This window comes from Panthera onca, chromosome A2 (assembly GCF_046562875.1).
Source record: "Panthera onca isolate mPanOnc1 chromosome A2, mPanOnc1 haplotype 2, whole genome shotgun sequence".
Lineage (NCBI taxonomy): Eukaryota > Metazoa > Chordata > Mammalia > Carnivora > Felidae > Panthera > Panthera onca.
In genome coordinates this window covers 47,054,089-47,081,000 of record NC_138340.1, presented here as the reverse complement: position 1 = coordinate 47,081,000, position 26,912 = coordinate 47,054,089, and the positions used below count along the sequence as shown (strand labels likewise).

The 26,912-nt window shown below is 37.7% G+C and overlaps 1 protein-coding gene across 1 annotated transcript in view; it reads right to left on the bottom strand.

Moving 5' to 3' along the window:
- Positions 1-26,912, bottom strand: part of ARL8B (ARF like GTPase 8B) — a 48,481-nt gene that overhangs the window by 5,198 nt on the left and 16,371 nt on the right. Inside the window, exons 2-6 of the mRNA XM_060631626.3 lie at positions 8,440-8,520; positions 7,445-7,518; positions 6,941-7,034; positions 3,349-3,416; positions 2,685-2,755 (exon numbers count right to left, since the gene is read on the bottom strand). Coding sequence (XP_060487609.1) covers positions 2,685-2,755; positions 3,349-3,416; positions 6,941-7,034; positions 7,445-7,518; positions 8,440-8,520 — 388 coding nt within the window. The remainder of the gene's footprint in view (positions 1-2,684; positions 2,756-3,348; positions 3,417-6,940; positions 7,035-7,444; positions 7,519-8,439; positions 8,521-26,912) is intronic.

The following is a 26,912-nucleotide window of genomic DNA, read 5'->3' as shown; positions in this document are numbered from 1 at the left end:
AATCACTTATTCTACCCATTTAATAGAGGAGAGTTTGTGTCCATCACCAACTTATTAGGCTCACACTGCTTTTAGGTGCTCTTTAAAGGAAGCTCAGGGAGGCCTGGCTGGCTCAGTCAGTGGAATATAGGACTCTTGATCCTGGGGTTGTTAAGTTCAAGCCCCATGTTGGGTGCAGAGATTATTTAAAAATAAAATCTTGGGGTGCCTGGGTGGTTTAGTCAGTAAAGCGTCCGACTTCAGCTGGGGCCATGATCTCACGGTTTGTGGGTTCAAGCCCTGCATCCGTGCTCTGTGCTGACAGCTCAAAGCCTGGAGCCTGTTTCGGATTCTTTGTTTCCCTCTCTCTCTGCCCCTCCCCTGCTTGCACTGTCTGTCTCTCTCTCTTAAAAATAAATAAACATTTAAAAATAGTATTAATAAAAATAAAATCTTTATGGGGCACCTAGATGGTTTAGTAGGTTAAGCATCTGATTCTTGATTTCAGCTCAGGTCATGAACGCATGGTTCTCGAGACTCAGCCTAGGGTCAGGCTCTGTGCTGACAGCGCAGACCTGCTTGGGATTCTCTCTCTCCTTCTCTCTCTGCCCCTCTCCCACTCATGTACACATGCTGTCTCTCGGTCTCAAATAAACTCAAAAAAAAAAAAAAAAAAAAAAAAGAAAGAAAACCCTCAAAATAAAAAGTAAAATAAGATAAAATAAAATAAAAGAGAAAGAAAGCCCGAATTAGCCAGAAAACTATCAACAATTTGAGCTCATCAGAGCATGTTTGAGAAGGTATGGGGAAAAACTTGATAGACTAGAAATGACTTGGGAAAAAAGTTAACTATGGTAAGAACCAGTACAAAATGAACAAGGCTAAAGGAAAAAAAATCTCAGAATACCTTTTAAACACACTTTTTTGGCACTATTTACAAGTGCCAATACAAGTTTTCGGTGTTGTTTTTTTTTTTCTTTTTTAATTGGAGGTGTGACTATGGTAAAATGGTCAGAGAGAGATAATGTTTTTGGCTTTGAATATGGAGGAAGGAGCCATGAGCCAAGAAAGCAGGCAGGATCTAAAAGGTGAAAACAAGGCAAGAAAATGGAGTCTCTCCTAGAGTCTCCAGAAAGAGCACAACCTGTCATTTTAGTCCTTGATTTCTAGCTCAGTGAGAACCATGAGAGGATGCTAATTGACAGCAGCAATAGAAAACTAATACCCCCATGTGACATCCACCATATGTCAAATGTTGTAATGCATTGTCACATTCCCTCTCACAAGAGAGTTTTGAAATTGCTGCCATTATCACCATTTTATAGATGAGTGAAAACTGGAGATCAGGGAGGTTAAGAGCTTTGTCCAAGGCCTGTCAGAAAGTAACTTAGGACCAAGTGTTCTGGCCTGAGGCTGCGTGACTCCAAAGCACACGCTGTCCGTAGCCTACTATGCAGCAATGATGGATAGCCTCATTTTTCTGTACTGACCCACACAGTGATCTTTTTCATCAGTGACCACCAAAACTCAGAAAAGTGAAGGTGCCACAAAAATCCCTAGGCTCCTACCCAGCCGCTTCAAGATGCATGCATTGAACTCTCCTTTCATACTTTGGTTGAGCCGGTCATGTCCAGACAAGAACCATGTGACTTAGCGTGAGTAGCTTTTTTCGTGAAGATTATACTTTACCACTGAGTATATTTTATTGCATTGTTAGAGGTCTTTTCACTCAAGCAAGCAACTAACAGGTTGGAATAGTAATTTATCTTGTCAAACTCTTCCAGTCCTCTTTCCTTTTTACCTTTGACTCTTTTTACCCATTCCAATATACTTTTATTACATAATCTCTCATAAATTAGTTAAGAAACTAAAGTCCAACCAGATATACGTATTCTTTAAGGACACTGTACTAGATTGAAGAGAGTCCCTAAAAATTCATACCTACCAGAACTTTAGAATTTATTTGGAAATAGTCTTTGCAGATGTAAGATGAGATCATACTAGATTAAGGTAGGCCCTAATCCAATGATATATGTCTTTATAAGAAAAGAAAATACACACAGAGACACACACAGAGGAGAAGGCTGTGTGAGGCCAGAGACAGAAGCTGGAGTTATGCCATCTCCAAGTCAAAGACTGCAGGCAATCACAAACTAAGAAAAGGCAAGGAAGGATACTCCCCAGCAGCCTTCAGGGCCCTGTGACACCTTGAGTTTGGATGCTCAAGTTGTGGTAATTTGCTATGGCAATTCTAGAAAATTTATACAGACACTTAATAGATAAAGGGTACTTTTGGCTTATATCTCCAATAGAGTACTGACATATTGCAGTAATATACTGGTTCAATAAATGAACAATTGTTTCAGTGCCTATAGACCAAATAACAGACCAATTTTTGTGAAGTCTTATTTCAAAAACATCATTGTTAAAAAGCACAGCTGGATACTAGCTCGACCAAAATTAATACAATAAATTGATATCACATAATGTTTAACTTCATGTCTATTTCACTTCTTTAAATAGCATAGAGCACATTCAGGATGTGTATTTGCTGTCAAAATATATAATGTCTATTATTTTTCCTGAGGCAAAAACAACAGTACTCTAAAAGGGAAGTCAATTAAACAGAAATGGGGAAAATAAACACTAGAAACCATTAAGACACCTTTCCAGTAATACCCATTTCTTCAACAGTCATTTCTTACCTATATTATCCTTTTCTTTGCAAGAAATTGAATAGCAGCAAATTTCTCTATCCTGAATAGCAGACAGGTTCCTATAAGAAGCAGAATTAAGAGAATAAGTCAGTGCCTAAAACAACCATCATACTTATCACCCTTTGTTCCATTTCCTGGTCTTTTTATACTGAAGAAATTATTTTACCACTACTGAAATTTTAGAAATTCACTTCTCTGGTGGGCCAAATTTACCATGTTCACCTAAAAACATAGCAATAAGCATTACTAAATAACGGCGCCTGGCTGGCTCAGTCAGAAGAGCATGCGACTCTTGATCCTGGGGTTGTGAGTTCGAGCCTCATGTTGGGTGTAGAGATTACTTTAAAATAAAATCCTTAAGGGGCGCCTGGGTAGCTCAGTCAGTTGAGCGCCCCACTCTTGATCTCAGCTCAGGTCATGATTCTAGAGTCATGGGATCGAGCCCCATGACGGGCTCTGTGCTGAGTGTGGAGCCTGCTTAGAATTCTCTCTCTCTATCCTCTCTGCCCCTTCCCCCGTCTCACGTGCTCTCTAAAAATAAAAATTAAAAATTAAATAATAATATAATGATGCTAAACAAAGTAGTGGGCAAAAAAGTGTAAGTGAGAACCAAACTTTTTTAAAAACACCATCATTCTTTCTTAAGACATACATTTTTTCAATTAGCTGTTTTTCGTCCAAGGCATTCGGAAGATCTCTCTTGTTTCCGAGTACTAGTACCTTTAAAAAGGAAAGATATTAACAATAAACTTTTATGTAAGAAAAGGTCACAGAAGCATATGATAGTCATATCTGTGGACATGAAAACTGGAATGGTACCACATGCGATACTATTAAGGCATATTTGTGTTAAGTGGTAGCCTATCTCATTCACTCTGTCATTCAAATTAGCATCCATTTTAACTTCTCCCACACAGATGCCCTTAATCCAACATGTGGCTGCCAAATTCTATTTAAAATATTCTAAGTCTTGGGGCACCTGGCTGGCTCAGTTGGTTAAGCATCCAACTTCAGCTCAGGTTGTGATCTTGCAGTTCGGGGGTTTGAGCCCCACATCAGGCTCTTTGCTGCCAGTGAGGTGTCCCTCTCTCTCTCTGCCCCTCTTCAACTGGTACTCTCACTCTCTCAAAAATAAGAAATAAACATTTAAAATATTTTAAGTCTAGGGGCACCCGGATGGTTCAGTTGGTTAAGCATCCAACTTCAGCTCAGGTCATGATCTCATGGTTCCTGAGTTCAAGCCCCACATCGGGCTCTCTGCTGTCAGCCTGTCAGCACAGAGCTCACTTCAGATCCTCTGTCCCCCTCTCTCTGCTCCTCCCCCACTTGCACTCTATGAAAAACAAATAATATTTTAAAAAATAAAAATAAAATAAAATATTCTAAGACTAGGGACACTTGGGCAGCTCGGTTGGTTGAGTGTCCTGCTCTTGATTTCAGCTCAAGTTATGATCCCAGGGTCATAGGATCAAGCCCCACAGTGGGCTCCATGCTGAGCATGGAACCTGCTTGAGATTTTCTCTCTCCCCCTACCCCTCTCCCCCACTCACACTGTCTCTCTCTAAAATAAAAAATAAAATATTCTAAGTCTAGGGGCTCCTGAGTGGCTCGGTCAGTTAAGTGTCCAACTCTCGATTTTGGCTCAGGTTATGACCTCACAATCATGAGATTGAGCCCCAAGGCAGCCTACAAGCTAGGTGTAAAGCCTGTTTAAGATTCTCTCTCTCCCTCTCCCCAACCTTGTGCTTTCATGCTTTCTCAAAAAAAAAAAAAAAAAATCTGAGTCTACGGTATGCATTCTGCTATTTCTAAATAAATGTCTACCAACACAACCAAGAGCGGGGGAACAATTTTTTAGCCATTTTTTTGTTAGCCATTAATCATATAAACACATAAATAGGCTTTTAAAATTCCTGATCCATCCTACAGAATACCACGTATAAATATTCTAAGACAATGGTTAAGTCTGGAGCTCAGGATAAATATAGCAGCTCTAAACTCTAGCAATAAATGCTGTCATCAGGTTGCTAGATGTACTTTGAAAAGAAAGGAAAGCAGAAACAGGCTTCCCAATTACCAATCTATCTTTCTCAGCTATGTCCTTTCTGCCTTAGAGAGAGCGAGAATATGAGTACCTGTAACATACCTGATGATATCCAAACTCTAAAGTCAGTGTTTTCTAAAAACCTGTATCTCAACAAAGTACATGCCAGGTCTACCTTGTCATACCTATTCCTTTCACTTAATACAGCATACTCTCAGCTGACTCCATACACTTTGACCAATCGTACTCCTAGGCCCCAGACTGTGACTCTGCACAAAGGACAGAAAGCCAGGGACACCAGGAGCTCACAGGAGAATGCACTACAGGGAGTCAGAGTGCCAAGAGCCAAACCTCAATACCTTTGGTCAGCCTGTCTCCCCTTTCCCAACTCCCATGCCTCTCTATACTCTTATTTAAGTCACACCAGGTTCTCAAGCTGGACCTGCCTGAGTTTCTAAAAATAACATCACGGTCATTTGTTATCAGTGGTCCGTTTGGAGGTTGCCTAGCATTTTAGACCTCTTACTACATTTAAGAAACCTCCTCCTACCGTATGAATCTGCCTCCCAACAGAGATTCTTGCTTCTGTGGATCATTTTTCCCCAGCTTTCCTTTCTGCTAGATCTAGAATTGACCAAAACCTTCCAGGCAGAGCCAATTACACAAGAAAGCAGGAGGGAGAACCCATTCTGACAGGGAAAGAGAATCACCTAGATGACTTTCCAACCAGAAAAATTACGTCCAGTGTTTAGAACCTGCATGTGGTCACCAGATTTACTCTGTGATGTGGGTCTGGGTATCTGGCAGCTGCTGAGCTTCCTTGTTCCAGCCCATTTCCTGAGCCTGCTTATGTGCTGCCTTCTCAGAGCTACCCAATGTCCTTTCAATGAATTCCTTTCTGCTTAAGTCAGCTTTCTTTTGCTTGCAACTAAGAAGACTCGTGATGACTTTAAGGCTGATGTTTCCTTACGGTATATAGAACCAGGTTTTCAAACAGGAAATACAGAATTGGCTTTGAAGTCAGATAGACATGGATTCAAAACCTGGCTGCACAACATACAAATGTTGCCATGTAACCTTGAATAAGTAACAACTTTTATGAAGCAACTTTTATGAAGCATGGTTATAACCATGAACCTCATTATGTTCTGAGAATTCACAGAGATAATACACCTCAAGTACTTGACATTCATTGTCATGAGGCTAAATCCTGGTCCTTTTCCAGCATTCTTGGCTCAACAAAAGGCACCACCCTCCGCACAAATGCACGAACCAGAAAACTAGGAAATTATTCTTTACATTTCCTCTTTTAACCCATTATCAAGTCTGAGGACAGTGTTCCTAAATATCCCTAATACCTGTTTCCTTCTCACCATCTTGTCTACTACCACCCTAATTCATGGTACTATAATTTGCAGTACAACTTCAACAGCTTCCTAAAACTGTCCTCCTTATAGTCCTTCTTGACCCTTGAATCTACTCTCAAACTGAAATAAAAGTGACTTAAATAATAAATCTGATCATTTCAAATGTTACATCAGCCTCCCACACAGTCCAGTCCAGCCCAGCCCAGCCTAGCCCAGCCTCCTCTAGTGTCCTAGATGCCTCATAGCTCACCACCCTCTCACTTTGCTATGTGTTCTAGAGAGACTGGCCTCCTCTCAGTGCCTTGCTTCCTCCTTCCAAAAGCGCTCTCTTTGTCTACAACTCCCTTCTCCTCCAATCGTCCCAACCAACCCTCACATGCCTCCATATCCCTCACAATTCAGCTCAAGCATCACTTCCTCGGGGAATCCTTCTTTCTTCCCTCAAACTAGGTCAAATCTCTCCTCTAACTTACAACTTTCATGGCCCCTTGTACCTTTCCTTTGCAGCACTTATCAGAGCTGTACTATTCAAATGATTTCATCGCATCCACCTTTCCTACTAAACCACAAGCCCCATGATGGCAGAGAGCATGATTCTATTCACTTCTGTTCATTACTGTATCCCCAGGACTGAGCACTGCTCCTACTGCATATAGTTTAAGAAATAAATAAATAGCACAGTGCCCAGTATATGACTCATATTCAATAAGTATAAGCCTTTCAAGACTTTAAGACAGAAGACATTTTACTGGTTTTGAACATAACATAATCAAAGAATTATACTTCTAATAATATATTATAATCATATAATATACCAAAAACTCCATACTTACTGGAATTCCTTGTAACTGTGGTTTATCTAGAAGATTATGTAGCTCATTTCGAGAGGCTTCTATCTTTTCACGATCTGCAGCATCTATCATGTAACTTAAAAAAAAAAAAAAAAGCAGTTTCAATATGTCTTCTCCAAATTCTCTGATGATCACAATTAGGAATAAAGGTTTTTAATTTTAAGATTTACACTATTGAAACTGTTAATCAAAATAAAGGCCTACATAAAGAGAAGCTCAGTACCCAAAAATACTTTTAAATAGACTATTCTTAGGTGCTAAAACATGGCAGTAAAACATTTATATCCCTTAGCTCTTAACTGCATAAACAAAAGACATAAATAAAACTCTCATTTACGATTCATTTTTTCAAGTTTCATATTAATGGAATTACACTAAGAAAATATCTGAGGAAGTTATTGTGTGAAATAAAAATTGAGCCTTTGAAGTATTAAAAACAACTTTTCTTCCTGGAAACCTAAATTGACGTTTGTAAAAAGTGCTTACACAATGGCATTGACTCCTCTGCAGTACCGTTCCCACATGCTCCGGAATCGGGGTTGTCCTCCTATGTCCCAAATCTTTAAACCAAGAAAGACAATTCTTAAGAAAGATATTTCAAGTAATACACGGAAGGAAAAAATTACAAGAGGCGGAGAAAGATTAGGCAGGTGTGCTTACTTCCACAACGTTAGAGCCAAACTACTCCTGAAAAACTTGAGCTAATAAAACAAGCTCTTAATCTAGAAGTTCTTGGGGCCATTCTAAACTTTATGTTCAAGGGTGCCTGGGTGGCTCCGTCAGTTAAGTGTTCGACCATTGATTCCAGCTCAGGTCATGATGTTACAGTTCGTGGGATTGAGCCCCACATCAGACTCCATGCTGACAGCACAAAGCCTGCTCAGGATTCTCCCTCTCTCTCTCGGCCCCTCCCCCTGCTCATGCACCCTCACGCTCTCTCTCTCTCTCTCAAAATAAATAAACATTTTGTAAAAAAATTATGTTTATAGTTTTATAAACTTTCCAATTTTATAGTTTTAATTTTAGGGCTTAGTAACAAAGAAAGAGAAAACTAGGTTACCACATATATACCACAAATATAATACTAAATTACCAATATTATAAATAATAAATTATCTTTCAATATAAAATACTACCCATGAAATAATGTAACACTACATCCCAAACATGGGATTTTTATTTTTATTTACATCCCAAACTAGGGATCTCAAAGATGGGGTTTTTATTTCCTAGAAACATTTAGACCCTAAACATTATTCTTCCAAACCATGTTTAATTTTTTTTTTATGGCACTTAACCATTTCAACTTACACATTTTGATCTATTAGAAAAAGAAAAAAACAAAACAGTTGATTTACATTCTTTTGAAACTTACCCATTCATGAGTTAAGAAATACAAATAAGCATGTAAAAAACAAAGAAACAAAGATTTCTAGCTATGTATGCTAACAATTTAAGTCAAGTATGGCAAGATAACATACCTTTATTGTGACGTTACCTTTAGTTACCTTCCTCATGTTGAAGCCCACTGTGGGTATCATATCTTCACTGAATTGACCTGACTGAATGAAAGAAAACATCTCAAGTTAGATTAATCAATATTTATTAAGATTCATAACATGGTATAAGCTTCAGGCATCAACAATGCTTCTGTAACCATTTTAGTATTTAACTAATTTTTTAGTGGTGGTAATAATGTCTTAAGAAAACACGCTTTAGGGGCACCTGGGTGGCTCAGTCAGTTAAGCCTCCGACTTCGGCTCAGGTCACGATCTCGCAGTCTGTGAGTTTGAGCCCTGCATCGGGCTCTGTGCTGACAGCTCACAGCCTGGAACCGGCTCCAAATTCTATGTCTTCTTCTCGGTCTGCCCCTCCCCTGCTCACGTTCTCTCTCTCTCTCTCTCTCTCTCTCTCTCTGTCTCTCTCTCAAAAATAAACATACATTACAAAATTTAAAAAAAATACTTAAAAAAAAAAAGAAAACAAGCTTTATACCCCTAATTCTTGAAGAGATACATTTTGTTCATACAAACACATTTCCCCCATTTAAAAAAAGATATTTTGGGAGCACCTTGGTGGCTAAGTCAGTTAAGCATCCAACTCTTGATTTTGGCTCAAGTTGTGAGTTCACAGTTCATGGGATCAAGCCCCAAGTTGAGCTCTGCACTGACAGAATGGAGCCTGCTTAAGATTCTCTCTCTCTCTCAAAAATAAATAAATATTTAAAAAATAATAAAAATATTTTACATATTTCCTTAAATTTAAAAAAGAATTATTATACAACTATGAAGAAACATTTATTAACTTCCCCACCTGTACATAAATGTTAACACACAAAGTAGGAAATCAGAAGTAAAACTTCAAAGTTTTCCATTTTTAGCATTTAAATTATTTTGACAATAACTATTACAATTCATGGCTGAATAGCTTTTCCAGGTTTGTCTTGTAACAAGGCTTATAAAATATTTTGCCATTTCTTTTAAAGAGATGATTTTATTTATTTATTTATTTATTTATTTACTTACTTACTTACTTACTTCATTTAGTTAGTTATTTTTTGAGAGAGACAGAGAGAGAGAGAGGACATGAGCAGGGAAGTGGGGCAGAGGGAGAAAGAGAATCTTAAGCAGGCTCCACACTCAGCACAGACCCCAATGTGGGGCTCAATCCCATAACCCTGGAATCATGACCTGAGCTGAAATCAAGAGTTGGATGCTCAACCAACCGAGGCACCCAGGCATCCCAAATTATTTTGTCACTTTATAGGTTTTCCTTTTATGTAATCAATTCTGTTCTCTTTTTGGTTTATGACCTTCTTGTCATAAAACTGAAATATCTTCTAATAGTATTTGAATGACTTTTTCTTTTTTTTTTAATTTTATAGCTCTTTTTTTTCTACATATACATACAAAGAAGTACACAAATCGTAAGTATGAAGACCAATAAATAATCACAATGAACAACTGGATTAAAGACAATTATCCACATCAAAAAAACATAACATTTCCAGAACCTCAAAGTCCTTATCTTGCCCCTTCTGAATCACTATTTCCTACTCTTCACCCAAAAGTTAATCCTGTTCTGACTCCTAACACTACAGAGTAGTTTTTACTGTTCCAGGACTTCATATTTAATAAACTCTTACGACATAATATTTTGTATTTCTTTCAACATTATGCTGCCTGCAGTTTGTTCATTCTCATTGCTGTAGAGTATTCCACTATAGTAATAGACAACAATTTATCCATACATTCTGCTACTGAATGACTTTTTTACATTTAAAATGTTCACCCATCTGGAATTTGATTATACAGTGCAAAAAAAGCTCCTTTTTTCAATCATCTCACTCCTCATTTAAAAATGCATGCATTCCTGGGGTGCCTCGGTGGCTCAGTAGGTTAAGGGTCCAACTCTTGAGGCGCCTGGGTGACTCAGTCAGTTAAGCATCTGACTTCGGCCCAGGTCATGACCTCGCAGTTCATGAGTTCAAGCCGTGCATCAGGCTCTGTGCTGACAGCTTAGAGGCTGGAACCTGCTTCAGATTCTGTGTCTCCCTCTCTCTCTTCTCCTCCCTCACTCATGCTCTGTCTCTGTCTCAAAAATAAATATTAAAACTTTTTTTGTTTGTTTGTTTTTTTTTTAAAGAGTCCAACTCGTGATCTCAGTTCAGGTCTTGATCTCAGGGTTGTGAATTCAAGCCCTGCACTGGGCTCCATGCTGGGCACAAAGCCTACCTAAAAAAAAAAAAAAAAAAAAAAAAAAAATCCACCCATTCTTAACTAATTTGAAGTGATTTGCCAAATGCCATACAGAGACAGTTCTATTTCTGAGTCCTCAATTCTTTTCCATTAGTCTGTTTATCCTAAATTAGGATTAGATGAATTACTGTAGCTTGTGCAATGTATTACACTACATAGAAGATCAAGAATTTGGAATGGTTCACTGCTCACATTCCAAATAAACTTTAGAAATTCATATTTCAGTTAAAATACTGAATGGAATTATATTAACTGTATCTAATCTGAGAAGGATTGCTCTATATCAATTCACAATATTTAACTATCAAATCTCTCCATCTCCAGGCACATGGTTTGTCCACTCAAACATTCAAATCTTTTAAATCCTCAGGAAAGTATCATAATTCTCCTACCAGCTCTTTCACGCTTCTTGTCGTATTCTTTACCTTGACTGCAATTACTAAGTACATCAAATGAGTCACAGTTAATACTAATTTTATCTATTTATATATTTTATTTACCCAATATTAATCTCTCAGTTGACCTAACTCTTACTTTTTAGGTAAACAGCCCAGGATTATGAAATCTCTCAAGATAGGAATGGTTAAACAAATAGGACTATTTTCAAGGTCCTAACACTGGCCAATTGTTTGTTGTGACCTTATGCTAGCCACACATGATTCTAAAACAGTCTACAAGCCCCGAACACAATGAATTCCAATTTTATAAATTAATATCCTCTACATAACTCCAAAGTTATACCTCACTCCCCCATCCCGTTCAGTGGAATTTAGGCTGATTTCAGAAAAAAAAGATGTTGAGGCACTTGGGTGGCTCAGTTGGTTAAGCATCTTCTGCTCAGGGCATGATCCCACGGTTTGTGAGTTCGAGCCCCACATCAACTCTGTGCTGACAGCTCAGAGCCTGAAGCCTGCTTCAGATTCTGTGTCTCCCTCTCTCTCTGCTCCTCCCTTGCTCGCACGCTGTCTCTGTCTCTGTCTCTCTCTCTCTCAAAAATAAACTTAAAAAAATTTTTAACTAAATGATAATTTAAAAAATGAAAGAAAAAATGTTAACCACAATCACTACTTTCATTTATATTAGACATAATTCTCAGAAGTTTCACATATGACTAATATGATAAAGTCAAGTCATGACATCAAAACTACATACATCAAAACTAGTCTTGATGCAACAACAAAAATATAAACTGATTTAAAAAGGAACAAAGGCAACACCAAAGGCACTATCCATGATAGCAACAATAAGCTGGACTTCATTAAAATTAAAATCTGTCCTGTGAACAAGAGTTAGAATTAGAGTTAGTAAACAGGCAGAGAGCAGGAGAAAATATTTGTAACAGATACATCCAATAAAGGACTGTTATCTAAAATATACAAAGAACTTTTCTAAAACCTCAACAATATGAAAAGAAACAATCCAATTAAAAATGAGCCACATGGGGCACGTGGGTGTATCAACATCCCACTCTTGATTTCAGCCATGATCTCATGGTTTGTGAGTTCAAGCCCCACGTCAGTCTCTGTGCTGATACTGCGGAACCTGCTTGGGATTCTCTCTCCTTTCTTCTCTCTGCCCCCCCCCCCCCAAAATACATAAATAAACATTAAAAAAATATTTAAAAAATGAGCCACTGACCCTAACAGATACATCACCAAAGAAGATACAAAGATGACATATAAGCATACAAAAAGATGCTGCAATCATACGTCATCAGCGAAATGCAAACTAAAACAATGAGATACCACTATACGCTTATCAATGAGTGGCCAAAATCTGTACACTGACAACACCAAATGCTGCTAAGGATGTGGAGCAAAAGGAACTCTCATTCATTACTGGTAGGAATGCAAAATGGTACAGCCACGGTGGAAGCAAGAAGGAATGCAAAATGGTACAGCCACGGTGGGTAGTTTCTTACAAAACCAAATATACTCTCAATATACTCTCCAATCCAGCAATCATTCTCCTTCGTATTTATCCAAAGAAGTTTAAAACTGAAGTCCACACAAAAATCTGCACATTAATGCGTACAGCATCTTTACGCATAACTGCTAAAAACTGGAGGCAACCAAGATGTCCTCCAGTTAAGTATATAAATAGACTGTGGCATATCCAAGAAATGGAGTATTATTCAAAACTAAAAATAAACGAGCTAACAAGCCACCAAAAGACATGGAGGAATATTAAAAACATATCTAAATGAAAGACTCTATCTGGGAGGACTGCATACTCTATATGATTCCAACAAAATGACTAAAAATATGACTCCAAAAATATTCTGAAAAAGGCACAACTATGGAAACAGTAAGATCAGTGGTTAACAGGAGTTGGGGGGTGGGGAAGAAATGAATAGGCAGAGCACAGAGGATTTTCAGACAGTAAAAATACTCTGCATGATACCATAATGATGGATACATGTCATTACACATTTGTCCAAACCTACAGAATGTACAACGCAAAGAGTGAAAAATAATGTAAAGCTACGGACCTTGGGTGATCATGATGTGCCAGTGTAAATGCATCAATTGTAATAAATGTACCACTCTGGTGTGGGATGTTGATAACAGGTAAAGCTGTAAGTGTAGGGGCAAGAGGTATACAGGAAATCTCTATACCGTCCCCTCCTCAATTATGTTGTAAACCTAAAACTGCTCTTAAAAAATCTTAACCAAAAATTTGTTTTAATGGGCAAAGAACTTGAAAAGACATTTCTCCAAAGGAAATACACAAATAGCTAATAAGGACAGAAAAGATGCTCAACATCACTAATTATTAGGGAAATACAAATCAAAACCATGAAGATACCACCCCAAACCCATTAAGATGGCTATTATCAAAAAACAAAACAACAAACTGCAGGGAGCATATGGAGCCATATCCTGGTGCGCTGTTGCAGGAACATAACATGGTACAGCTACTATGAAAACCAGTATAATAATTCCTGAAAATTTTTGAAATAGAATTACCACATGATCCAGGAATTCCACTTCTGGTTATATACCAAAAAGCACTGAAAGTAGAGACTCAAAATTGTATCTGTATACCCACGTTCACAGCAGTATTATCCATAAGAGCCAAAAGATGGAAGAAACCCAAGTGCCACTGGCAAATGAATGAATAAACAAAATGTGGTCTATCCCTACAATGTAATGTTACTCTGCCTTAAAAACCTTATTCCTGTTAAAACACAGATGACATTGAAGATATTATACTGTGAAATAAGCTAGATACAAAAAGACAAATATTATATGACTCTACTTAGGAACCTAGAATAGTTAAATTCGCAAAGACAGAAAGTAGAATGGTGTTTGCCAAAGGCTAGGGAGAAGGAGGAAATAGAGAGTTATTGCTTAGTGAGTATGGAATTTCAGTTTGGAAAGATAAAAAAAAAAGTTCTATAGATGGATGCTGGTGACGGTTACACAACAAGGTGAATGTACTTAATACCTACTGAGCTAACTGTACACTTAAGAAGGGTTACGATGGTAAATTTTCTGTTTTGAGTATTTTACCACAACTTTAAAACTCATTGCTGTTAAGAGGCAATTACCAGTATCATTTTATAGAAAAGGAAATAAATCCCAAGGTCATATAGCAATAGTGGGTGATTCTGTTTTTCTTAAAGATTTCCACTGTAATTATATGTATTGTAATAACCTTTAATTAATGTCTGAAGTGAGATCTATGTGAGATAATGCCTCATTTGTTTGGTATCATTAGGAAAAAGATGTGCTATATAATGAAGCAGCCAGAAATGGTAGCTAAACTTTTTAAATACCAAAACTTTTAAACTAGCTTGCATAGAAAGCTTTCTAAAATGCACACATAGTTGGCTAACTTCTCACATACAATATATGGAACATGATTTAATGTGTTCTTGGTATTTGAAGGTCACTTTCCAAATGTAAAACAAGACAACTAAGTTAGATAACCTGTAAGGGCCCTTCTGGCAATAAAATTTAATGATTATGAACATCAATTATAGCACCCACTTCAAGATAAAATGATGGAGGGGGTGGTCTGCAGTATACTGGGGTGGTGCCCCTAAACTTTCTTGGACGTTTCTTCAGCTCTTTCCTCACCAATACTTCTCAATGGTGGCAGAAGCTAACAATAACTTTTTTCAAATTCAGTTGCTAACCTGCAACGGCTGCAAATTAGGTCATCAAGTCTTTTGAATTTTTTTTTTTAATTTTTTTTTAAATGTTTATTTTTGAGAGCTAGAGACAGAGCTCGAGTTGGGAAGGAGCAGAGAGAGAGAAACAGCACCTGAAGTAAGCAAGCTCTAAGCTCTGAGCTGTCAGCACAGAGTCCGATGCAGGGCTCAAACCCACGAACCATGACATCATGACCTGAGCTGAAATTGGACACTTAACCGACTGAGCCACCCAGGTGCCCCAAGTCTTTTGAATTTTTTCTTTTATTTTTTAAATTTACATCCAAGTTAGTTAGCATATAGTGCAACAATGATTTCAGCAGTGGATTCCTTAATGCCCCTTACCCATTTATTTAGCCCATCCCCCCTCCCACAACCCCTCCAGTAACCCTCTGTTTGTTCTCCATATTTAGGAGTCTCTTATATGTTGTCCCCGTTTTTATATTATTTTTGCTTCCCTTCCCTTAAGTTCATCTGTTTTGTATCTTAAAGTCCTCAAATGAGTGAAGTCATATGATATTTGTCTTTCTCTGACTAATTTCCCTTAGCATGATACCCTCTAGTTCCATCTATGTAGTTGCAAATGGCAAGATTCCCTTGTTTTTGATTGCTGAGTTAATACTCCATTGTATGTACATGTGTATACACACACACACACACACACACACCACATCTTCTTTATCCATTCATCCATCAATGGACATTTGGGCTCTTTCCATACTTGGGCTATCGCCGAGAGCGCTGCTATCAACATTGGGGTGCATGTGTCCCTTCCAAACAGCACACCTGTATCCCTTGGATAAATACCTAGTCATGCAATTGCTGGGTCACAGGGTAGTTCTATTTTTAACGTTTTGAGGAACCTCCATACTGTTTCTCCAGAGTGGCTGGACCAGTGTGCATTCCCACCAGCAGTGCAAAAGAAATTCTCTGCATCCTCGCCAACATCTGTTGTTGCCTGACTTGTTAATGTTAGCCATTCTGATAGGTGTGAGGTGGTACCTCATTGAGGTTTTCATTTGTATTTCCCTGATGATGAGTGATGTTGAGCACTTTTTCATGTGTCTGTTAGCCATCTGGATGTCTTCTTGAGAGAAGTGTCCCCCATTTCTTCACTGGATTGTTTTTTGGGTGTTGAGTTGAATAAGCTCTTTATAGATTTTGGATACTAACCCTTTATCTGATATGGCACTTGTAAATATCTCCTCCTTTTCCAGCGGTTGCCTTTTAGTTTTGCTGACTGTTTCCTTTGTTGTGCAGAAGCTTTTTTATTTTGATGAGGTCCCAATAGTTCATCTTTGCTTTTGTTTCCCTTGCCTCTGGAGACCTGATGAGGAAGAAGCTGCTGCAGCTGAGCTCAATGAGGATTTTGCCTGCTTTCTCCTCAAAGATTTTGATGGCTTCCTGTCTTACATTGAGGTCTTTCATCCAATGTGAGTTTATTTTTGTGTATGGTGTAAGAAAGTGGTCCAGGTTCATTTTTCTGCATGTCGCTGTCCAGTTTTCCCAGCACCACTTGCTGAAGAGACTGTCTTTATTCCATTGAATATTCTTTTCTGCTTTGTCAAAGATTAGCTGGCCATACGTTTGTAGGTCCATTTCTGGGTTCTCTATTCTGTTCAATTCATCTCAGTGTCTGTTTTTGTGCCAGTACCATACTGTCTTGATGATTACAGCTTTGTAATACAGCTTGAAGTCCAAAGTCTTTTAAGTTTTTAATCCCAAATGTCTTGAACACAGAAATATGTTTAATAAATGTTTAAATAAGTAATAAATAATAACTGTGATGCATGGATTTTGTGGTATAACTACTTTATAGATTTGGAAGCATTTTCTACTTCTTTCCAAGTGTCAAATCTTACTCCTCACTTTTCAAAGCTTGTGCTTAATGAATAAACTACTCAGCAACTGTTTTCTAGATAACTGGGAATACTTATTTCTATGCCACTAAAATAAGACTGGCAATTTAGGAAGCAAATCAATGCTTAAAAAATATACTACTTAACAGTGTATCATTCTATTTACTTAAATTTAACACTTAAATAACACCAAGCACTGTTCTTAGCACTTAATAAGAAGGATACAAGTAGCACTCACTGATTCTGTGATGATGGATGCAACTGTAGTCATCCATAAGCCAAAGTCTCAAGGCAATATTCCTGGAATTTGGTTGAACAAAATAGATTGAGGCAAAATAAAATAGTAAAAAGAAGACTATCCTCTAAGCCAGGGAATCTTATTACCAGTTATGCTACTTACTAACTACATGCAAGTCATTTTACCTTTGGAATGAAGCTATCTTATCTAGAAGAAGAGGGAATTGCAAGAGTAGGTCCAAATTCAGTTCTACCTCTAATGTTTATGATGTTGTGTTTTATTCACAAGCTTCTTAAAATATAGTTAAGCAACAAGCTTGAGTCCCACGTAGGGTGGAGAGATTACTTAAATAAATAAAACTTTCAAAATAAAATAAAAATAGGGGCACTTGGGTGGCTTAGTCAGTTAAGCACCCGACTTCGGCTCAGGTCATGATCTCGCAGTCTGAGTTCGAGCCCTGTGTTGGGCTCTGTCTGGGCTGACAGCTCAGAGCCTGGAGCCTGCTTCAGATTCTGTGTCTCCATCTCTCTCTCTGCCCCTTCCTTGCCCACACTCTGTCTTGATCGATCTCTCTCTCTCTCTCTCTCTCTCTCTGTCAAAAAATAAACATTAAAAAAAAATTAAAATAAAAATAAAAGCCTATTTCACACATGATCCAATCATCAACAGCATACAAAGACAATGACTGTGTGTTGTACTGACTCACAAACACCTATACTGTTCACCTTTCCTCTATTGTCCTATAAACCCACAAAGCTACTTTGCCTGTGTTTTTACTCATTTGTTTATTTACTCACTTATTCAAACAACAGAAGGAAGGAAAAGAAACTAGGAAACCTAAAAAATACCACACAATGAATATAGACCATTTAAAACAAAGGAGACAGTATGAGGTGACTGGGTATCTAGAAAGGCCTCTCTGAAACAGTGACATTTAAACATCTAAAGATCATTTTAAATCGGCAGCTTCTGCAGATAACCTAACTACTGTGCTACTTGAGTATCAGTAAGGAAATCTAAATTCCAGTCCCAGCTATATCACTTTAGATTATATATAGATACATACAACTTTGAACAACCCTCTTACTCAGAATGCAAAGGTTCTACCTCTCTCCTTACTGCCACTTAAATACCTATAGCTAGTTCACTTCTTCATTACTTCAAGTGTTTACCACTCCCTTCCTTTTGCTTTTCTTCTTTCCTGAGTTCCCAAAGCTACTGTAGATAGGAGTTCCCGCTCCCAAAGAGCAGGCCTTTAATAACAAGTGCATTCCTTTCATCTGAGGCAAAAAGACCCACTCCAACCCTTAAGATACAATATTTAACTCTTAACTGCTGTCCTCGTCCTCACAAACCACTCAAGCATTGCCTGCCAGCAGAGACACTCTTGACATACTTCTCAGCTGAAGACCACTCCTGAATCTAAGGGTCTAGGAAAGCAAGTCTCTGGGTTTTAGTGTTAAAATTGCCAGTGTACTTTTGTTTTGTTTTGTTATTAATGTTGTTAAATTATGTTAATTTGGCAAGCAATCAGGTTTGCCTTGTGGGGACTGGAGGTGGCTAGCTTACTTTTCAAGTGAACTGTTGGTAGGTTTTACGTAGTAGGATACATAGAACACCCCAAAGAGGAGAAAAATGGATTTTAAAATAGCTCTTTTTGGGTGGTAACATTAAAACTCAGCGAAAGACATTATGTTTTCTTTGATATTAGGCTATGAAAACTAAATTTAACAGATGAAAATTCTCCAAATAAGAACTTTTTAAAAGCATAATGGCATAGGGAACTCTGTTACTACTAATTAAATGCCTGACTGTCATTCCAATTCAACTCATTTTAAACAACTAATTAATCCTTACTGCCTGCTAATACCAGTAGAGCTACTCTGCAGCAATCTCCTTTATAAAGATAACTCTTGAGGATTAAAATGTTCTCAAACCCACAATTTCAATTAGGAGCCTGAAAACTCTCATCTCTGCTAACCTCCATTCTTGAAGAAAATTCATTTCAAAAGGTCTGTAATAACTATTTCCTACATTCACTACACCTTTCATTAAAAGTACTTTAATAAAGGTTTTATAAATCTATATCCAAAGAACTACTGAAGAAAAACTCAACTTGCTTGTCTGTAAAACGATTTGCTAATGAACATCCCTAGTCAAACCCTGAAAGACCATATACCACGGTTTATTTTCACTCAGATACTCAGAAATTATCACGACACAGTAATAATGTGAAAATGGACCCCAAAAGAAATCAGTGCTGGAGACCTTTAGCAAATATAGTTTCTGCTAACTTGTCAAGTCACTAATATGTCTGGATTTATTTCCCACAAACATCAAGGGTCCACCATAAATCTTTAATAACACCTGTGTCTTTATATAAAAAGACTACTAATCTTCACATGGGCTAAAGCAGGTTCTAAAGTCAAAAGCATGAGTAGGGAAAATTAGCATACAGTCACATTTTTAGGCCTTGATATATTCTACTTGTTGGTCTCTAGACGTTTCAACTACTTTTTTTTATTTTTACTTTTCTAACTTGAATACTTTTCATAAAGAAAGTGATTTTCTATATTTAAAAGTTTCTTTCCCTCTTTCTGGGAAAAAAAAATGGGTATTTAAGAAATAGAATGAGAAGAAGACCTCTATTTTCTGCTGCATGTGCCCTTCTGTGTGTCCATGTATAGCTGTTCAAAAAGAAATTACAAAAAGTTTCCTTCAAATCTCAAAATAGGCTGCTATTACTAAATCAAAAGGAGGATTCCTAGAACCACCCAAATGCTATAAATCAGTAAGTTATATATGTAACAGAAGTCCTCTAGTCATAAGGAAAACTGCTTTATGGAAAGGGTACATCATACATAACAAAGTTTTAACCTGCAAATAAACTGTATAGTGAATTTCATACTTTTTAAAACAAGTAACAAGCCTCGTCTTCATCAAAATCTATTAAAGTAAGCCAGAATCAGGAGAAAAATAAAAATTTTAATGTAATTAATAAAGCCCATCTTAGGAAAGTTAAATAGCTGACAATCATTTCAGCACAGTTTAAAGAATCCCAGTGGGTGTGGAGTTACTAGAAGAGATCCTGTTCATTTTCTCAGGTAATTTACAACACAGTGAAACAGAGGTAGTATTAGTCTGGTGGTTATGATGGAGACTCTGGAGACAGTTATACTGACTGGGTTATAACTCTGGTCTTACCACTTGCCTAGCTATATGTCCTCCCTGCATGTTCCTTAACTTTGCAATGCCTGACTTTCCCCAAATGTAAAGTGGAGATAATAGTCTCTATCTCATAGAATTGTTTAAAAATCAAATCAATTTTTAAAAATTAAATTAATTAAAACACATACAGCATTTACAACAATGCCTGCCTCAGAAACAGCTATGGAAAAGGTTTTAACATTTGGTAGCATCATCATTACACGGAGTCCATTAAATGCAATGTTAAAAAGTAATGCACAGGGTTCTGGTTAAGATTAAGTAAGGGGGCACCTGGGTGGCTCAGTCGGTTGAGTGTCTGACTCTTGATTTTGGCTCAAGTCATGGTCCAAAAGTTGTAGGATCAAGCCCTGCATCCAGCTCCACACTGAGCGTGGAGCTTGCTTGGAATTCTCTCCCGCCCCCCTTGTCTCTCTCTCTCTCTCCCCCTCCTTCCCTCCGCCCCTCTCCTCCACCTGCACACTTTCTCTCCAAAAAAAAAAAAAAAAAGGGATTGGATAAGTACACTCCACCCTATCCCTTCCACTGAAGGTAACTAAAATCCCTGGACAGAATGTATGCAGCACCTGAGGGCTGCTCAGGGTATAAGTGGCAGCAGACAGATTAGAAAAGGATATCAGAACTTAAAGCACAAAAAATCTGGTGCTATTTCCTAGTCGTTTTCTTTCCTCCCATCTCCTACCCTGTAATCAAAGGTAGCCCAAATGCTAACAAACATATACCAAGTATGAACAGAAAAGGTTCCAAGAGAAGCACCTTCTCTTTTGAGTCTGAGGTAGGGGAGTGTGTGTGTGTGTGTGTGTGTGTTTCGGGGGCGGGGGGGGGGGGCAGCCAAGAGGAAGAAAGGACAGAGAGTGGGAAAAGTCTCCTGGGTTTTTTCCTCCCTCTCTCATGCCATAGCCTCCAGACAAAACCAAGTCTGCCAGGCAGGCATTCCTTAGAAAGAAAAGGATCCTCTTTAACCATAAGAACCCTGTTCCAAAAGTGCTTGGTAGTGTGGAGAAAATACAGAGAGGAAACCCTGTTATTATTATTATTTCTTTTTGTCTATTCTCTTGGCCCCCGAGATAGATTCAGTTGAGGGAAGGACATAGCAAAGGAGGGATAATGAAGCCCAGCTTTCCAGACAGAGGATCAGGAAAGTGGGGCCAGGGCTGTGAGCCATAGTATTGGTGAAATTTGCAAAGGAAAGTTCTAGACAAACAGACCCCATAAAGTTATACATGAACTCCTGGGCTCATCCCTAAACTGTAACATGTGGATCTGACCCTAAATAACATATCAAAGGTCTTGAAAACTAAACTAGGAGGTAGAACCACTAGCCAGGTTTCTGAATAACAGCTTGCACAGTATATAGCCAAACAGTACTACTGAGGCTTTGAAAACTGGACTGACTTTAGAACCACAGCCCACAGAAGAAGGCTGGTTGGATCTTGTGGCCTGAACCTAACTGGGTCAAATGCACACTAAAACAAAACCACAAATCATTCTCTATAGGATGTAAACAAAACCAGAGACTCATAATATTCAAAGTGTCCAGAGTAACTGAAAATCTGAAGAATCAAGAAAACTCAACTAACAAGGGAAAAAGTCACTGAACAGATGCCAGTATCAAGATGACCCCAATGTTGTAAATATCAGAGACTAGCTATCATAACCATGTTCCAAGAAGGATTAAATGAATGTAACATAAAATTTCAGCAGGCAAATAAGTTGTAAAATAGAACCAAATGAAAATCTTAGAATTGAAAAATACAATAACCAAAAAAAAAAAAAAACAAACAAAAAAAAAACCTAACTGGATGGCCTCAATAGAAAAATGGAAATGACAGAAGAAAAATTCTATGACCTTGAAGATAAAGCAACAGAAATTATCCAACCAGAAAAAAAAAAAAAAAGAGAAAAAGATAGGAAAAAGAAAGAGCCAAGCCTCAAGGATCTGTAGGGCAAGGTCTAACATTCATGTCACTGAAATCCCAGAATAACAGAAAGAGAATGAAACCACAAAAGACCCCAAATAGTCACAGCAATCTTGTGAAAGAAGAAGGCCTCACACTTCTGGATTTCAAATTCTATTACAAAACTATAGTAGTCAATCAGTATGGTATTGGCATTAAAAAAAAAAAAAAAAAAAAGGACTCATTGATCAATGAAACAGAATAGTGAGCCCAGAAATAAACCCATGAATATGTGGCCAATTAATCTGTGACAAAGGAGCCTAGAATTTACAATGGGGAAAGGACAGTGTCTTCAATTAATGGTGTTGGGAAAACTGCCACTATCTTACACCATACACAAAACTTAACTCAAAATAAAGGCTTGAACATAAGACCCAAAACCATAAAGTTCCTAGAAGAAAACAGGCGCTAAGCTCCTTGACAAAGGTCTTCAGAATGATTTTTTGAATCCTGACACCAAAGCAAAAATAAATAATTCTGAGTATATCAAACTAAAAAGCTTCTGCATCAAAATGAAAAGACAACTTACTAAATGGAAGAAAATATTTACAAATCATATATCTAATGAAGGGCTGATATCCAAAATATAAAGAACTTCTACAACTCAATAACAATCTGGTTTAAAAAAATGCCAGAAGAGGGACACCTGAGTGGCTGAGTCGGTTAGGCAACTGACTTCAGCTGAGGTCATGATCTCATGGTCTGTGAGTTCCAGCCTGTGTCAGGCTCTGTGCTGACAGCTCAGAGCCTGGAGCCTGCTTCGGATTCTGTGTCTCCCTCTCTCTCTTCTCCTCCCCATCTTGTGTTCTCTCTATCAAAAATAAATAAACATTAAAAAAAATTTTTTTAAATAAAAAATGCCAAAAGACCTGAAAAGATATTTTCCAAAGAAAACATACAGACGGCCATCAAGCACATGAAAAGGAGCTCAACATCACTAATCATCAGGAAAATGTGAATCAAAAACAGGTGCAAATCAAAAAGCAACAGAAATAGTAACATCTGGATAAATATCAACAAATGTTGTCTTCCTCTTGAATACTTAAAATTGCTGATGGTTGAAAACAAAAATTACAAGCTTCTCTGGTAATGTTTTCAATGTGTGTAGATATAATATGACAACCATACCATAGAGGAAAGATAAAGGGACCTATATGGTAGAAGGTTTCTAAGTAAACTAGGTAAAGTATACATACTGTAATCCCTAAAACAAGCATTAATGAAGCCATACAGAGAGAATAGTCAAAACCGCAATAAATTAGTGAAAAATAGTCCACCTGAAAAGAAAGCAGTAAAGAAGAAACAAAGGAACAAAGCAAAGGAGAGAAACAGAAAACAAATAATTAAATGACAGATGTAAATGTAAATTAAAAACCAAAACAGCTCCATCTTAAACTCACCAAGTTGGGTACATTAAATATGTATAGCTTTGTGCATGTCAATCATTCCTCAATAAAGTGGTTTAAAAAAAAAAAAGTCAAAGGATGGAAAGAGTAACACCAGGCAGCCACTAACCAAAAGAAAGTTGGAGTAGCTATACTAATATCAAAGTAGACTTGAACACAAAGAATTTATTTAAAATCTATTTCCTCAGTGCGCCTGCGTGGCTCAGTCAGCTAAATGTCCAACTCTTGATTTTAGCTCAGCTCATGATCTCAGTTGTGAGATCAAGCTCCACATCAGGCTTGGTACTGACAGCATGGAGCCTGCATGGGATTCTCCCCACCACCACCTCCTCTCCTCCACTTGTGCACTCTATCTCTCTCTCTAAAAATGAAATGAAATAATAAAATTAAAACTGATGGCAATGAAAGGAGAAATAAACCCACAATTATAGAGACTTCAGCATTCCTCTCATGTTGACAGAACAAAGAGCAAGAAAACCAGCAAAGATATAAAATTTATCATCAGTAGCAATCAAGTGAATCTAATTGACATTTATAGAAATTTATAGAACACTCCACTCAAAAAAGCAGAATACACATTTTCTTCAAATGAACATGGAATATTCATTCAAGACAAACCATATCCAGACCATAAAACAAAGCTTAAGAAATTCAAGTCAAACAAAGTATGTTCTCTGACTATAATGGAATTAAACTAGAAATAATTAATACAATATCTGGGAATAACCAAATATTTTATTATATGTAACCTATGGGTTAGAAAAGGAAGTCTTAAGGAAGATTAGGAAATATTTTAAACTAAATGAAAAACATCAAAATTTGTGAGACGTAGCTAAAGTACCGCTTAGAAGGAAACTTAGACACTCAAATATTTGTATTAGAAAATTCTCAAATTAACAACTTAAGAAATTAGAAAAAGAATAAATATGTGCAACATTATCATTATAATTAACACTGCTGGGTGCCTTGGTGGCTTAGTTAAGCATCCAACTTTGGCTCAGGTCACGATTTCAGGGTTCATGAGTTCAAGCCCTGCATCGGCTGTCAGTGCAGAGCCCACTTCAGATCCTCTCTCTCTCTCTGCCCCTCACCCACTCATTCTCTTTCACTCTCTCTCAAAATTAAATAAACATTAAAAATAAAATTATTGGGGAGCCTGGGTGGTTCAGTGGGTTGGGCGTCCAACTTCAGCTCGGGTCATGATCTCACAGTTCGTGAGTTCAAGCCCCACTTCGGGCTCTGTGCTGACAGCTCAGAGCCTCGAGCCTGCTTCTGATTCTGTGTCTCCCTCTCCCTTTGCCCCTCCCCTGCTCACACTCTGTCTCTGTCTCTCTCATAAATAAATAAATAAATAAATAAATAAATAAATAAATAAATAAATAAATATTATTTTAAAAAACACTGCTGTATGCTGTATTTGAAAGCTGTTAAGAAAATAAATCTTAAGGGGCACCTGGGTGACTCAGTCCGTTGAGCACTGACTTGGGCTCAGATTATCATTTCACAGTTCCTGAGTTCAATCCCCACATCAGGGCTCACTGCTGTCAGCACAAAGCCCCTTTTTCAGATCCTCGGTCACGCTCTCTTTGCCCTTACCCCACTTGCACCCACTCTCAAAAATAAACATTTAAAAAAAAAAGGAAAAGAAAAAAGAAATCTTAAGAGTTCTCACTACAGGGTCCCCTGGGTGGCTGGGTCGGTTAAGCACCCAACTTCAGCTCAGATCAGTATCTGACAGTTCCTGAGTTCAAGCCCTGCATTGGGCTCTCTGCTGTTAGCAGAGAGCCTTCTTGGGATCTTCTGTCCCCCTTCTCTTTGTTCCTCCCCCACTCACTCTCACTCTCTCAAAAATAAACAAACATTAGGGATGCCTGCCTGGGTGCCTCAGTAGGTTAAGCATCTGACTCTTGCTTTTGCCTCAGGTCACGAGTTCGAGCTCCACACTGGACTCTGCGCTGACAATATGAAACCTGCTTGGGATTCTGTGTCTCCCTCTCTCTGTATCCCTCTCCTGTTCATTCTGTATCTCTCTCTGAAAATAAAAAAATGAACATTAAAAACAAACAAAAATAAGCAAACATTAAAAAAAAGTGTTCTCGTTACACAGAAAAAAAAATTTTTTTTGGTATCTATAGACAATGGACGTTAACTAAATTTACTGTGATAATCATTTCACAATATATAAGTCAAGTCATTATAGTCATGTAGCTTAAACAACATAGTGCTGTATTTCAATTATATCTCGATACAACTGGAGGAAAAAAGAACAAAATAAATTTGAAACAGAAGCAAACAGTAAGAGTAGTAATCAATAATAATGAACAGAAAATCGATAGAAGGAAATCAATGGAACCAAGAGCCGATTCTCTAAAAAAATAAATAAAACTGACGAACTGACAGAAGAAAACAGGAGAAACAAAAACTAGCAATATTAATAATGAAGGAAGGGATATCACTAAACTCTACAAATACTAAAGGGATAATAAGAAATACTATAAACTCTATGCATATAAATTCAACAACCCCATTGAAAGAGACCAATTTATTTTAAAAATTTTTTATTTTTTTAATATTTATTTATTTTTGAGAGAGACACAGAGAGTGAACAGGGGAGGAGCAGAGAGAGAGGGAGACACAGAATCGGTAGCAGGCTCCAGGCTCTAAGCTGTCAGCACAGAGCCCAACGCAGGGTTTGAACTCACGAGCCCTGAGATCATGACCCAAGCCAAAGTTGGATGCTTAATCAACTGAGCCACCCAGGCACCCTGAATTGGACCAATTTCTTGAAAGCCACAATCTACTAAAACTGACCCAGGAAGAAAAAAATTGAATAGTTCTCTGTCAATTAAAAAAATGTAATAAGTGACTTCAAATCCTTTTTTTTTTTTTTTTTAATGTAAACTCTCTCCCCAACATGAGGCTCAAACTCACAACCCCAAGAACAAGAGTTCATGCTCCACCAACTAAGCTAGCCAGGCATTCAGATTTTAAGTCTTTTTTAAAAAAATCTTCAGGCCTGGATGGTTTCACTGGTGAATTCCACCAAACATTTAAATAAAAAACATTTAAATAAAAAACACCGCCAATTCTACATAATCTCTTACCGAAAAATAGAAGAGGCAGGAACATTTCCCAGCTTATCTTAGGAGTCTAGCATTACCCTGATGCCAAAAGGTAATTTACAATATTCAAAAAGGTGGCTACATGTCCTAAACAACTAGAATGATATAAAACAGCTAGAAAATTCACAGCAATCTACAGCAAAGTTCTATGAATTACTAGATTTGCTTGTGATTTGGGGACAAGAGCCCTTGAGGAAGGGAGATCTATCATCTGTTGAATGATCTAGGT